Source organism: Semicossyphus pulcher, unplaced genomic scaffold (genome assembly GCF_022749685.1).
Source record: "Semicossyphus pulcher isolate SPU_LCO1_2020_fin unplaced genomic scaffold, fSemPul1.0.p SCAF_8, whole genome shotgun sequence".
Taxonomy (NCBI): domain Eukaryota; kingdom Metazoa; phylum Chordata; class Actinopteri; order Labriformes; family Labridae; genus Semicossyphus; species Semicossyphus pulcher.
In genome coordinates this window covers 6,782,641-6,797,240 of record NW_027211759.1, presented here as the reverse complement: position 1 = coordinate 6,797,240, position 14,600 = coordinate 6,782,641, and the positions used below count along the sequence as shown (strand labels likewise).

The 14,600-nt window shown below is 43.8% G+C and overlaps 1 protein-coding gene across 1 annotated transcript in view; it reads left to right on the top strand.

The window, feature by feature from the left end:
- Positions 1-14,364, top strand: part of cttnbp2 (cortactin binding protein 2) — a 106,278-nt gene extending 91,914 nt beyond the window's left edge. Inside the window, exons 12-23 of the mRNA XM_069686756.1 lie at positions 385-464; positions 1,897-1,983; positions 4,531-4,630; positions 5,752-5,913; positions 6,126-6,298; positions 6,515-6,693; positions 7,888-8,141; positions 8,233-8,424; positions 9,635-9,686; positions 10,153-10,252; positions 11,112-11,219; positions 12,808-14,364. Of these exons, the coding sequence (XP_069542857.1) occupies positions 385-464; positions 1,897-1,983; positions 4,531-4,630; positions 5,752-5,913; positions 6,126-6,298; positions 6,515-6,693; positions 7,888-8,141; positions 8,233-8,424; positions 9,635-9,686; positions 10,153-10,252; positions 11,112-11,219; positions 12,808-13,182 (1,862 nt within the window). The 3' untranslated portion in view covers positions 13,183-14,364. The remainder of the gene's footprint in view (positions 1-384; positions 465-1,896; positions 1,984-4,530; positions 4,631-5,751; positions 5,914-6,125; positions 6,299-6,514; positions 6,694-7,887; positions 8,142-8,232; positions 8,425-9,634; positions 9,687-10,152; positions 10,253-11,111; positions 11,220-12,807) is intronic.
- The last annotated feature ends 236 nt before the right edge of the window (positions 14,365-14,600 follow it).

Genomic DNA, 14,600 nt, shown 5'->3' with positions numbered 1-14,600 from the left:
TTTCCTCAGGCAGCAGATTAAAACCTCTCAGAGCTGTAACTCATCCTCCTCACTGATATGAAGCATTAAGAGCTATGAAGTGAGTAAACAGCCACGCTGAATCTGTTCCCATTAATCAACAAAAGTGCTTACATGTTCTATATGGCACGCACTCAGCTGAAAGGCACCCGAGGACAAGCTGCTGCTGGATGTTGTGTGCATTGAACCTGTTGTGTTTGAGTTTCAGGACAGTCTGAACTAGCAAGGGCACCTTGAGAGCTCACGGCTGTGTGATGTAACCGAGAAGCCGGAGCGTCTTACGGTTGCTGACACTGAGCATGTAAACCAGAGCGGATTTGAGGATTTATTGTGTGAATTTCCTCCGTGTGTGTTTTTTTCTGACAGGTCTGTCTGAGTCGTGTCTCGATGAGTTGGCTCTGGAATACCTCTTCCCTCTGCCGCTGCTGCACAACTACGTCCGCCTGGTACGCACACACACATGCAAACACACACACACAAAGGACTGGGAGGGATTGAGGGATTAGATGAGTAAGACGTAGAGAAATAAGGAGGAAGGCGGAAGACTGCAGCGAGAGAACAGTAAAGAAAGGAAAGTGAGTGTGAGACTGAGTGATGGACAGATGAAAGGAAACAGAGGATGAAAGTAGTGATTATTTCCTAACAGCTGCAGTGCCCCCTGCTGGATGTGTAGAGAAGTAAGAGCTGAAGGAAACACATCCTAAACTGACATATTAAGAGCAGCAGAACCTGGTAGGAAACGTAGATAAAGAAAAAACATCAATGGGAGAAGACATTAAAGAACCTCAGGGCTGAGATTTTATCCCACATTTGATGAGTGATTTACATTTCTGACAGCGAGCCGAAGCTTTAATCCTCAGCGACTTCATTCTGACAGGAATAATATGTTTCACAGCTTAGATCACTGCCGCAGCACGCAGCCAAGGATATTCATGCTGCAGCGATTGTATTATTAATGAATACATGTTTTATTAACATTTTTATCCATTAATCATTTAATGCATAAAATGTCACAAGTAATAATAATGATTTAATTCAATATAGTGATAGTTTTATACAACACGTTACTTTACAAAGACGTAAAAACAAGATAACTGATGAACAAAAGTAGGATTGATGCTACAAGTTTATTAAACGTTCATAGTAGTAGTTTATACACTTTAAATAGAGTGGCTTTTAAAGAGTGCAGCCGTTATACCTGCAAAATTGGGATTGCTTTTCATGCAGACTGTCCTAAAGAGGTCAAAGGTCAGAGCAATCTTAGCACAGGCTGTGGGATAAGGACAGTGAGATATCCAACACTGCTAACAGGGTTTTATCAAGGCACAGTCATCGTATTCACCTCATGTTTTAAGACACATAAAATTAAATAATAAATTGTGTCTGATATGTTTTTTTCTGCAAAATACGTTTAAGTACCTTAAAAATCCTCCCAAGGCATCTCCATAGGCCCCGCCCACTATGCAAATTTCCAAACGCCCGCTCCGTCGCGAAAACAAACACGTCTAGTGGCAACTTGTTGAAACTTAGCTAGCTTGAATTTAGTAATCAAGAAGATGGTTACAGCTGGCTCGCGCATCGCCGAAGTGGTTGCCATAGGTTACACATAATGATATGCATAGCGTCACCCCGTCCTTTAACGGTTTGTGACGTCTCAAACCTGCCAATCTGAAAACGTGTTGTTCAGCCTGTCCTTGGTACGCTGCAGTTTAAAAGCAGACAGGCCCAGTCATGGAGATGACTGCTCATGTTGTCCCTGATATGTCCTGTAGCACATGAGAAACACCACATGGAGATGCTTACAAGGTTAAACACTTGATTTTCACTGAAGGGGGTCTTTAATCTTACTAATTCACCCTCATGTTTCTCTCTCTGCAGGTGGAACAGTACGGTAACCTCATCTTTCACGGGCTCGAGGGCAGCTGTCAGGAGTACATCGCCAACCTGGTCGCTCGCTGCATCAAGGTACGTCCGCCAGTTCACAAACACTGATCCAGAAAGCTTTCATCTTCTATCACAGAGCACAACATGCAGTGTTTATCCCACATAAAATGAATGTGCACTGCTCCTTGAGTCAGCTTTATAAAATATAAAATATAGAAGAGCGTCAAAATAAAGTACATAACATAAAGAATAAAAAGTATACATTATATAGACAAATACACAGTTTCTAAATATATAAAAGGAGACACTGTATAAAACAATAAGAAAAATATATGTACTCTGAAAACTTTGCACATCTCTTATTGTCAGTTAAACCTTGGCTATCCAGTGCACCAGGTAGTGCTGTCGCCAACAACAAACGCAGTCCCAGAATTGCGGCCCTGAATCTGCAGCCTACAGATCTGCGGTGTAGATAATGGATGGATGTTTATCATTCAGGAGCCGAATTATCTGCAGAGGTCTCCTCCTCTCCAAAACACACAGACCGTGTAATGATGACAGCTAAACACGCTGAATAAAGATGTCTCGTGTTTAAAAACGGCGTCTCTCTGATGCTTAGTGGGGCTTCTGGGGCTGCAAGCTGAGTTGCTACACACTTAAGCTCACCTTGTGTCACTGATAAGTTAATACAAAGACATTAGGTTAAATGATAAAGTGATAATGATGATGAGGTTACTTGAAACACAAAGGATGTCAGCGGCATGAAACATTTTAATGTCCAGACATCCAGCCAAGAGCATGTGTGGTGAAAGAGGCTGGCTGGTATTGGATACAGCCCCGTACCCTCTTGAGAAACATGTCCACGAGTAGAAGTTGGGACTTCTGGTTATGGCGAGGAACCAAGAGGTCGCAGCTTTTCAGCTCTGCTATTAGCTTGTAATTAATCCCACAATTCTAAACAGAATTTTATTCAGAATCACACAAAACGTCATCAAGAGTACTGTGAATCAAAAATGTCACGAAAAGTAAACAAGCAAGACGGAAAGAGGGTGCGACTCGAGGACAAACACTCGGAGGCTGAAGAAACGTGTGACGACATGTCTTTCATGGAGGAGGGCCTCGACGAAGAAGAAGGCGAAACATGAGATTCAAGAGAGAATAGCAACTAAGACGTGTTGAAAGCCATAATGTCCTTGAAAAGTGGACTTCATAAGAAAATGTATGTCATGCAAGCAACAATCACTGATGTAAAAAAGCAAGTACAGGAATGCAATGGGAGTCAGCACATTGGAAAACACTGTTAAAACAAGTTGGACAGTACAGTGTGAAAGACTGATTTAAAGGAGAAGTTCGGTATTTTTAAACCTCCTCCATGACTGACATGTCGTTACACAAAAAGGATCTTACTCTTTAAAAGAAGGACAATCTTTGTAGGGATCATTTCTGTAATGTTGTCGGACACCTGGGGTAACAATCTGAGCCTGTCAGTGGTAAAAACAAGCATGTTTAGTGGACGTACTTTGATCGGGCGCAGTTGCCCCAGGGGATTATATTGCAGCCATTGCAGCCGTATCACGGCTACGGCGGAGGCCATCTACTGGACTGATTCCAATGAGTTCCTATGAGTCATTTCGACACCCAAATTTGTGAAAATAGGGCCCAGGTTTAAATATACTGGACTTAAGTAAGCCAGAAGTGCTCATAAACACCATATGACTACAGCTGATACTACTGTAGACTCACAGAGCAGCCACCTGTGATATTAAGGCAAGGGTTGGTGAGGAGTCTGAATACAACTTCAGGGGGCTCCTTTAAAATTCAACCTCCTGCTTTAAAGCGCACGCCGCATAAGTCAATCATCCGTCGCACACCTAAACCCTCTTCTTGTAGTGATGTCACTTCAAAGCAAATTCACGTATGGCCAGAACTTTTCAGGAGGTGAAATTGGACCCTTTTTCTGGTTTCTGAGGGTAAAACTGTTTGAGAAAGTTCGATTTGGCCCTGTTGCACGGTGTGATGCAATGAAACAGAAATTGGATGCAAACAGCAAACCACTACATTATGTGACGACAGCATGATGCAACGTTGTGCACATGTGTCGGACTCTGGTGCAGTGCTGCTTCGCTACATCTGCAGGTCATGGATAACTCGTACAGTAGATTTAATAACCCGATAGGGATGATGTTTTTGCATGTGTCCTTGGTCCGGCACACTTCAGAGCACATTTGTTGGTGTCTTTATGAAATCCCTGCAGTTTTCAGTCCAAAGTGATACCATCAAATGGTTGCACAAACATCTGATATGATATGTCCCTTGTCTTTTTACTGTTTGTATGTTATGCGTATCATTTTAAACATGCTGTATTACACTGATTCACTGCTGAATGCGGAAGTAATAGAGGCATGATGCGAGGAAAATGTCTTCAGCAGCTGCAGCTCCTCTGTACTCTCAGCGATGTGCCTGGAAAAGCCCTTTCTGCTCATTCAAATTCTGCCCTCGCTCCATTTCTCTCGGCGCATAGTAGTAGTAGATTTCTTTTGTTTCCATGACAACGTGCTCCCTTCTTACCTCCCTTTCCTCTGTCTCTTCACTCGTCCTCTCCTTCCTCCCCTCCTCTTTCTCCACCAGTCAAAGCAGGAGGCGTCGGGGCTGGGCTGTGACGTGGTGCGCGTGGAGGTGGAGGAGAGCCTGACCAAAGAGCAGCTGCTGGACACCTTCATCGCCTGTGGTAGGGAGAAGTACACTCATATAGCAACACATAATGACGCCAAACATACTGTACATGTAAATACACAGCTTGTAAAACAGCACCAGTTTCTTTGTTGCATCCATTCACTCATTTAAAGCTGAAACTGATCCAAAGCCTGATAAATCCACATCCTTATTTACTGTTGCTCGGTCAGACATGCCTGACACAAAGAGGCGATGCTCGCTTTTTTTAGCTGGGTGCCAGAGTGCATTCGAGGGTAAGAAAATTGAGGCCAAGTCTTAATAGATTCAACCAAAATGGAAAAGAAGCCACGTATTCTTTGGGTAGAGACAGCGATGACAAGGATATCAGACAGTATTGCTCCTGCACTGCAAGAAATGTATCCCCCTTTTTCCTCTCTGGGACTGTGGTCCTTTGCGGCGGCTTCTCCTAATCCAATGCACACTGTGATATCCGGTGAACCAGATGGAAGGTGCCTGTTTCTTTGGTTTTAAGTAAACATAACGGCTTCCATATGGTTAGCGCATCGAGTGTCGTTTTGGCAGGTCCCCCAGCAACATCTTTGAGGCATCTACAAAATGTGGCTTTCTTTTCAGCATATATGAGGCTGTGGGCTGCACGGTGGTGCAGTGGTTAGCGGCGTCACCTCACAGCTAGAAGGTTCCTGGTTTGGACGTAGTGGGCCTTTCTGTGTGGAGATTGCATGTTCTCCCCGTGCATGCGTGGGCTCTCTCCGGGTACTCCGGCTTCATCTCACAGTCCTAAGACATGCTCGTTAATTGGTGTAAATGTGAGTGTGAAGGGTTGTCTGTCTCTATGTGTCAGCCCTGTGATTGACTGGCGATAAGTCCAGGGTGTAACCTGCCTCTCGCTCAATGACAGCTGGGGTAGGCACCAGCCCCTCGCGACCCTGAACAGGATAAACAGTATAGATAATCGATGAGGCTAGCATATAGCGTATTTAGCTAAGTGTACCTGGAAAGGAGCAATGATCTGCCCACTCATCTAACTGCCTTCATGCTGCCCCATATGTATCCACTTTGCCAACAACCACATAACTACAACACTTACATTTGTTTTATATTTAATGTGTTATAACTAAATATCTTACTGTTAGCTCATTCCTCCTCCTGCCTCAGGGTTCCTGGTGCCGGCAGTGGGGTCAGAGGTCCCAGGCGGACACTGTGTGGTTGTGCTGCTGGAGGGACTGGAGAAGGCGTCGTCTCTAACTGGCCTGCTGGGAGACCTCTGCCACAGTCTGGACATCCGGGGCTCAGCTTCACCGCTGCTCCTTAACACAGGTGCGACTCACTGCAGCCAGGCTTTGAACCATCGTCACATACACAGACTAAAGCCTATATAATTATATATCAGTGTTTACAGATGCATGCATAATATGTCAGATGCATGCCTTAAACAAGAGTGTCCCTCTTATAACACACAGTTCAAAAACAAACTAATACAAATGATCCTACTTCCTGTCCCACTTTCCCGCCTGTTATTCGTCCCTCAGGTCCCCACCACTTCCGTGAATGCAGCTTCCTGATTGCCACGCTGGCAAAGCCCGGCCTGCAGGGAACCGAGCTCCGCCTCCAGCAGCATTTCCGCTGGGTAACGCTGCGTTGGGACCAGGAGCCGCTGCACGGCATGCTGGGAAGGCACCTCCGCAGGAAGCTGCTTCATAAGGTTAGTGAGAGGTTTGAGTTGCCTCTGGCTATTAAGGATGTAGTGTCTGTTGCAATTCCTTTACAGTGTACACAGCGACAGCACAAGAAACAAAGGATAAAAAGCAATGAAGGCAAGCCAGTAAAGGCACATAGAACCATAACAATGATATAAAGAGGTAGAAAAAAACATTGAAAGCAGGTACATAAACAAACTCTTCCTCCACCTCTCCTCCAGATGGGGACTGGAGTCTGGTCACCTGACGGCGTCATGGAGCGCTCAGTGTTGTGGGTGAGCCAGGTTTGGCAGCAGCTCAACGCGTGTTTGTCCCGTCTCGGTACCCACGAGGCTTTACTGGGCCCGCAGCTCTTCCTGTCCTGCCCTGTGGTCCCAAACAACACACAGGCAATCGTCAGGTGTGTATGTGTTTGTGTGGGGGCTCAAATAGTCCTAAAAACTATTTGTGTTATATTAGATGTTACTACAGAATAAACACAGATTTTGACCGTGCAGTGTATTGGGCGGCAGAAGGTTGGGGGTTCGATCCCTGACTGCTGCTACAGTCACATGTCAAAATGTCCTTGGGCGAGACACTGAACCCCAAAATAGTCCGGGTGGCAGAGCCATCGGGTATGAATGGGCCTTAGGCCTTTGCCATGAATGTGAATGAGTGTGTGAATGACTTTGAGTTTTAGCAAGACTAGAAAAGCGCTATATAAGTCCATTTTACCAGTTTTAGTAACGGTGTAGCAGACACGGGGTAGTGAAAGCCTGGCTATGCTAGTTGGCAACATTTGCTGACAAGCCACCTTAGCTAACATGTCACAAACCTGCTCCTGCCTTTACCTAAATATTTTCCTTATTTGATCAAAGTGAGTTTTTACCTGTTGCTTTTACTGAGACGTTAGAAGTCTGAGAAAAACAACAACATTTGATTCAGAATGATAGCAGGACAAGATCGAGATAATACGCTTTCTTAGCTAGCTATTTTGTAAATGTTAGTGTATTCAACTTAGCTAGCATGTGTATTTATTATTTACTCATTGAACTGTCTAGAACTGACGAGACATATTACTTAAACTATCCCAAATAGTTCCAACAATATTCAAACCAGGAGAAATCTGTAATTTTCCCAAGTTCCTGCGTACGTTAAAGTCCTGCTATTTCAATAGAATGAAACAACATAAACATGTAGTAGCGTAACATGATTAAAACTTGTGAACAAGATGTCTGCACGGTCACATTCGACCACAACACAACACGTGTTGCTTTTACAGCTTTCCTTGCAACATCTCAAAATGTGGGTTTCTTATTAATATAGCCGAGCCGAGCACATATCTTGCTAAATATCCGAGCAAAGGAGCCTGTTTACTCAAAACCTGCTCAACTGTGATTGGAGCACAGATTTAAATGTGGTGAGGATTTAAAAAGCCCATCGCTTGTTTCTCCTGGAGCCAAATGTCTGTGTTTCTCAGTAATAATGGCGTGTGAAGTTACCAGTAAACCAGTAAATAAATCATATTGTACACATTATGGCGGGCATCCTTCTGTCTGAATCTGCTCAATGACCTGAAAACTAAGTTTAACTTGTGTGTGTTGTGTGTGTTCAGGTGGCTGTCTCGGCTCTGGAACGCTGTGGTCGTCCCCCGTGTGGAAGAAGCCATCATCTCCAGGGTAACAGCCAAGCGTTCCTCCTCCTCCTCCTCCTCCTCCCTCTCTACCACCTCGTCCTCATCGCCGTCGTTGCAGAGGCCGTCTCCTATCAACTGTGGGCTGAGTGCGGGGCAGCAGGCTGTGGTGAAAGCCGCCCTCAGCATCCTGGTCAACAAGGCTGTTCTCCAGGGCTGCCCTCTGCCTCGACACGGTGTGTGGACTTCACACATGATGACCGCGGTTCATTCACGCTTCATGTTTCACGGCGTACTGATATTTCATTTTTCCTTCGTGTCCTGCAGAGATTGACAGGTACCTGCTGGAGTTCAGAGGCGGGACCTTCCCTCTGTCAGCCATCGGCTCCTACAAAGGAAGCGGAGGTGGAGGAGGGAGAAAGGGACGAGACGGCAGCAAGTTGAGACGATCCAACACCAGCCCTCGGAAGAAGGGAAACCCGGCCTCAAACTGGAGCAGTGGCGGTTCCTTCAGAGAGGGTAAGATAATTATTATAAGACACATCTCAAAACAACACGGCCACTGTCAGAGATTAGAAAGTGAAGGATACAATATTAGAGTGTGTCCTTTAGTCACGCTGAAGGAACTCACTGCTCCTCCTCATGAAGGTGACACGGTCTGATCTCACATGGACCTTTTCCTTGACTTTTCCAAGAACCATGATGATATTTCCCTGACCTTTCACAACCTATATAACCTGTTGTACACTTGACGAGACGTTAATAAGCTAAAATATATATCTTTGATAACAATAACTATGACGACACGTATATTCAACGATGTCCGACATCTACAATATTTTCCTCCACTGTGCGTCTAATCTGTCAAAATACAAGCAATGCATCCTGTAACTGGTTGAACTGGTTGAAGGGCATCTGCAGATCCTCCTGAATCCAACCCAGTTTTTACGGTTAAATAAGGCAAGAGAGGAATGTGCAGTATGCGCGACTATAGATGCACAGCCTCGTTCTGTGGCTCTACATGCTGAAGGTTACGCTCCAGAAGTTTCCATACACATATAACCTCAGCTGGGGATCTATATTACCTGGAGAACATCGCCAGGGAATAATTAATGACAGGATTGCGCTTTACAGCAGATTGAACCTGTATTAGGCGAATTGAATTAAAGTGTGTGACTACAATGTGATGACTTTTTATTGGCTAAAACTGGACTCAAATGTTTTGAGTTTTCGTCTACTAAAACTATAAAGGGTAAGAACGACTAAAATGTGGCTACAACTCATAAGCCTTTTCATCTTAAGACTAGGACGAAATCTAAAACAGCTGCCAAAGTTTACACTGAGGTCTGCTCATGTAGATTGCACTTTGTTTCCACAAGGGGGCGTTGTTTGCCAGGCCTTACCTGTAGTGCATGCTGCTGTCATTCAGTGTTCATGTGAGTCAGGATAACGATGCAAACTGTCGATGATATTTTACTTTCTGTAGCAAGTTGCTTCTAATTAAAGCTGTTGACATAAAGGGCAGAGGGCGGGGCATTGTTCGTGTAAAGACATGCAGCTGGTTGGTTATGTGTCAGACGAGCTTTGCTGTGAGTACAACAGACAGAATTCCTGTGACGTTTGTGTGTTGGCGGGGAGGCAGAGATCATGAAAACTCTACAAATGAAACCAAAACTATCTGCACGCACATGTTTTACTAACACATCCGTTCATTTGTTTGTGATCGCAGGTTCGCTGTCAAACACCGATGTCAGCTTCATCAGCAACGGGAAAGTCCAGAGGTTTGTGTTGTCTCTAATACTTTATATGTAGCAGCAGTAGTATATTATGGACCCCCCGATTTATAAACCGTGCATCAACATATTTCTGTTGTCACCCAGCAACCCAAATACTGATCTTAAAGGTGGAACAAGTTTAAAGGCCAATATTACCCAAAATGAATGATGTTTTTGAGCATCTCTGATTACCTGCATACCGGGAACAATCATTTATACTGTTGGATTTTAGAGATTTTCAAAGTAAAAGTCCCACATTTGTACCTTGAGATGCTGTAAAGACATCACCACATGTAGTATTTTCACAATGAAATAGCCATTTCTGTATATTGATGCGGTTTAAATACTTGAGCATTAGTATTCAAGCATTCAAGCAGCCGGCAGGAAGGAGAATTTTCTGAGTCAACTTGTTACCCGTCCCTGTAATGAGAGCTAAAATCTGACACTAAATGTAATGTCATTGTGTTCGCAGGGAGCCTGTGGGTCTGTCCGTGTTCTCTGATGACGAGACAGATTTAATCAGAGAGCTGCAGACGATGTGCTCCAGCAAGTCCGAGCCAGACATCAGCAAGGTACAGTCACTCCTTCACTGATTACCACACGACGCTGATTCATTCTATACACCTTTAAAGATACGTGCAGGTTTATTTTATGTCTTACTTAGAACTTTCCTGATACTAATCCTGACACAGACCCTGATACGGTGGTGAAATCGACCAGGCTGTGTGCTGGGTGATGAACCGGGAATAAACTGGTCCAGGTTCAGCATCAGTGTCCTTTTCACTCTTTAAAGATCTTGAAAAGTATAAAAGCTCGCTCTCTAACTCCAGCTGTGTGTCTCAAAATAAACGTTCCCAGAAAACAAGCGTTCAGAAGCCACTCGGGGCTTTAATTGCACCAAACACTCGGCTTCTTATGTCACATGTTTTGACTCATTGCCGGCTCTTTAATTCATCACTGTCATCCTTCCAAATATAGAGACTGTACGTGTGTCTGAGTCACTGCGCTGGCATGGAAATGATGTTTACCAATAAGTAGCTGCTGTGATGTTTGAAAAGAGAGCTGGACCTATTTATCACGCCGCTTTGAGCTTTTATTCATTTCTCAGGAGCTCCAGGGGTGTGAGCTTTTAAAACGTACGCTGAAAGGTGATGACACATCTGGAAATATTTCATCAGTCTGATATTGAGTCGAGAGTTTTTCTCCAAAGAGAAATCAGTGCAGTTTCCAGCAAAGATCTGTTTTTACAATCTCCAGGAAATGAATCCCTTAAATCTTAACCTGTGTAGATCTGATGCTAATAACAACCCGTCAATCTAACCCTAACGAGTGATTTAAATCCTCGGATGGCCCGTGCATTCCCTGTTAAGCTAGCTCTGTGATGTTACTCACATTCAGTGTTTAACATTCCCTCCTGATCCTCTCCCACAGATCTCTCAGGCCAAAGACGACTTGTACCTGTTCTCCAGCTCTCCCGGTGACGCCACGCCGCCCTGCAAGGCCGAGCGGGAAACAGCCGTCCAGCAGCGACCGCAGACGGTGAGAAGGGGAGACAAACGAGTTACTGCTGCAGCAGAAGATGTACTTTTTCACTAAAACAGACAAACATGACATCCAGGCATTATTTTTGTCTCCAGCAGCTTTATTTTCATTATTTTTCTGTTCTCTGTAAAGAAACACCCCCCCCTCTACTGCGCTTTCATCATTATCAATCCATTAAGAACCGGCCTGAGCCACAGCCCTGTGACTCAACTATCTAATGAGTGTGTGCGATTGTTTTGGAAAACGTTTAATCATGTGTCTGTGGCACATTTAGTGTTACCTCACACATAATTAACCCGTTCAGTATTAGTAGCACTGTTGTTCAATATGTCATTACTGCAGGTTTGCTTGTAGCTGGAGGTTCTGCTTGATGTGCGGCAGCTCTACCAGCTTTTGAGCCTCTCTTAGTTTGTTGTTTTGGTGTGACAGCAAGTTGATGGTTTGAATCACCTTTTAATCTTGAAGATTTTCATTTAAATAATTGTCTGTTAAGTCATTATCTATCGCTGAATGAGGTAACACAATGGTTATTGAGCCTGTGGCCCACTGATGGAAAGCCTTTACATTTGCACTATTACAGACTGGGTGTCTGTGGTGACTATGGCGGAAAAAATCACAAGCAGTTAGTGACGCATTTTCCATCAGCCAGCAGTGGTTGGTCTGCCAGAGAGGGTAGGCGGAGCTAAGCGGCTGTTTTTCCGGCCTCTGCAAGTGTTGCGAGTAAACAGTAATCTACTATGGCTGAACAAACAAAGAAAAGATGGATGACAACAGATACAACTTCAACAAGAAGTGAAAATCCAAAGAAAAAGAAACAAACTCGACGCTCAGATGAAGCAAACAGTCTAAAAAAGAAAGCGACCGTCAGCGAGGAAAATCAAGAGTTACAACCGGAGCCAACCGTGGACGTCACACATGAGACACTGTCTGGATATCTGGGAAGTGTGCGCCCGTAATTACAGTTTATCGCCATAGGTGCCGCCAAAGAGAACGAAATTGAGATCTTCGAGATTATAACTTTTCTTCTGCCAATGCTACACACTTCCATCAAGTTTCATTAAAATCAGGCCAGTAGTTTTTCTTAGATCCAGCTGAGAAAGTGACCAACAAACGTCATTGAAAACATGGTGGTTAGGGTTTTTGTATTCTTACTAATGGACAGCAGGGGGCGACTCCAAAGGTTGCAACCAAAGAGTCAGATTGCACAGAATTGTATCCAAAACATGACCTCACTTCTCAATGAGTTTATGGCCTCAATTGCTAGTTTTACGTCATCTTTAACACTGCATGATGTTTATTTTGTAAACTATGGTCCAATTTAGAGGGTATACAGGAGGGAGCAGCTCCACGCTTCTGTCCAAATATGGTCACTTAGGAAAATATCAAATCTCAAACATTTCACAGCTTTAAAGTTAATCAGTTTAAGGAATACAATTACATTTCTGGTAAGGGCATGTTAACATCTGCTGCTTTCACCTCCCTGTCTTGACATGGAGCTAGTTAGCATCAATAATGTATTTTTTTATGTGGTAGAAATTGTGATTAAATCGGCTCTAACTCACCAACGTCCTGTTCCTTTGTGCAGACTGTCGTCCGTCAGCCCGTCCGCAGCTCCAGCCAGGCAGCCGTCCAGAGCAGCGACCGGCGTTCAGGCCCTCGTGCCAAATCGCAGCTCCCCGTCCCCAGCAGCAGGGGGCAGCAGACACGAACTTCTCCTGCCGCCACCAGCAGCAGCAACAACAACAGCAGCAGCAGCAGCCCCTGCCGAACCCAGACGCCCCCCAGCCGCAGCAGATCCACCACCAACAGCAGCAGCAGCAGCAGCAGAACAAAGCAGGCTCCTCCACCCAGCAGCAGCAACAACAACTACTACCGCAACAACATCAACGACAACAGCCAATCACACGAGGACATCTGGATCCTCCACAGAGACCTGCATGAAAACAACAACAACAAGTAGACATCTTCTCCTCCCGCCTCCCCCGTCCCATGATTCCTCTGTGAAACCTCCCTCCATGATGTAAAGACTAGGTACCTGACGACCTTTGACTCTTAGTATTTGTACTTGTTATCCGTACTTGTTACACTGTACTACAGTTGTGTACTTGGGGACCATAGTTTTATTCTATTACAGTATTTGAAGTATTTGATCGTTTGGTTTTGGTAAGATTTAACGTGAGGAAAAAAACAAAAGAAGGTAATGCAGCAGGTTACTTTACTGTCGCCTTATTCCAGTGTATCAGCCTGCATATTATGGGACAGTACTCAGATGACGGGACATAGTGTAAGAATGAATGGAATAAAAGTATTTGACTGGTGGAAACTGCCTCAAAAAGTACTGGCACAGTATTTTTGTGTACTTAAAGTGAAATACTGTACTTCTCCTACTGGTATAAGGCCATTGAAGAGTAACTGAAGGTACTTACAGGTGTTACCTTTTAGTGAAAAGTGTTTTTGGATCAAAGAAAGAAACAAGCAGGTTTTATTTTCTGTTTTTTTGTTGTTTTTGCTATTAAGTATTTTGAGATATTCAAGTGTTTAATCTTTAAATAGTTGCAAGGTTGGTTTAAATACTGTTGAAATTAATCAGGGTTTTACCAAATATATTTGTAAATAAGAATTAGTACGTTTAAATGCTCTATAGATTGGTGTATGTGGTTATGACGCTTGTACAGTGATGAAACCTTAAAGCAAAACTGCTGAAAAAAAGAAAACTTGTACATAGTGTTTGTAAAACGAGTTTGGTTCTGAACCCGTCACTTGTTTCAAAGTGAAGGCGCTGTGGCAATAAGTAATAGAACTGTATAAACACAGGATGTCCTCAATCCACTGTAAGCCATAATAAATATTTTAGAACCCATATTTCCTCCCCGAGTCATGTTCAATCGAACCCCCGCTGAGCCCGACCGTGACTCACCCTCCGTCTTTTGCTTTCCATCCTCACTGTGTTTCTCGTATGTTGTTACTTTGAAAGGACGAGTGTTGTTACAAGCGGACATTGTTTATATATAAATATAAATATATCTATACATATGTACAGGAGAGATTTTAGTCAACCTATGATTTTGATCTGTACGATAGCTGTTTGAGGTTTAAAGAATTGTCTTTCAAGCACAAACATTAAAAATGACACTGTTAAAAATCCCCATCGGACTTTTCCTGATTCTTTTGTTCTTGTGGACTTTTACCGAGAACTAAAGTCCCAAGCATTTTTTGTATTTATCTTGTGTGCACTAGTTTAGATCTCCTTATATTTGACAAAAAATAAGTAGAGGCATGATCTATTCACAGATTGTACAGGGACGCAGATTGTAGGGATGGCAAGTATTCTGGTTTCCGTTTTTATCACACCTGTAGTCCGAGTAATATCGACCAATC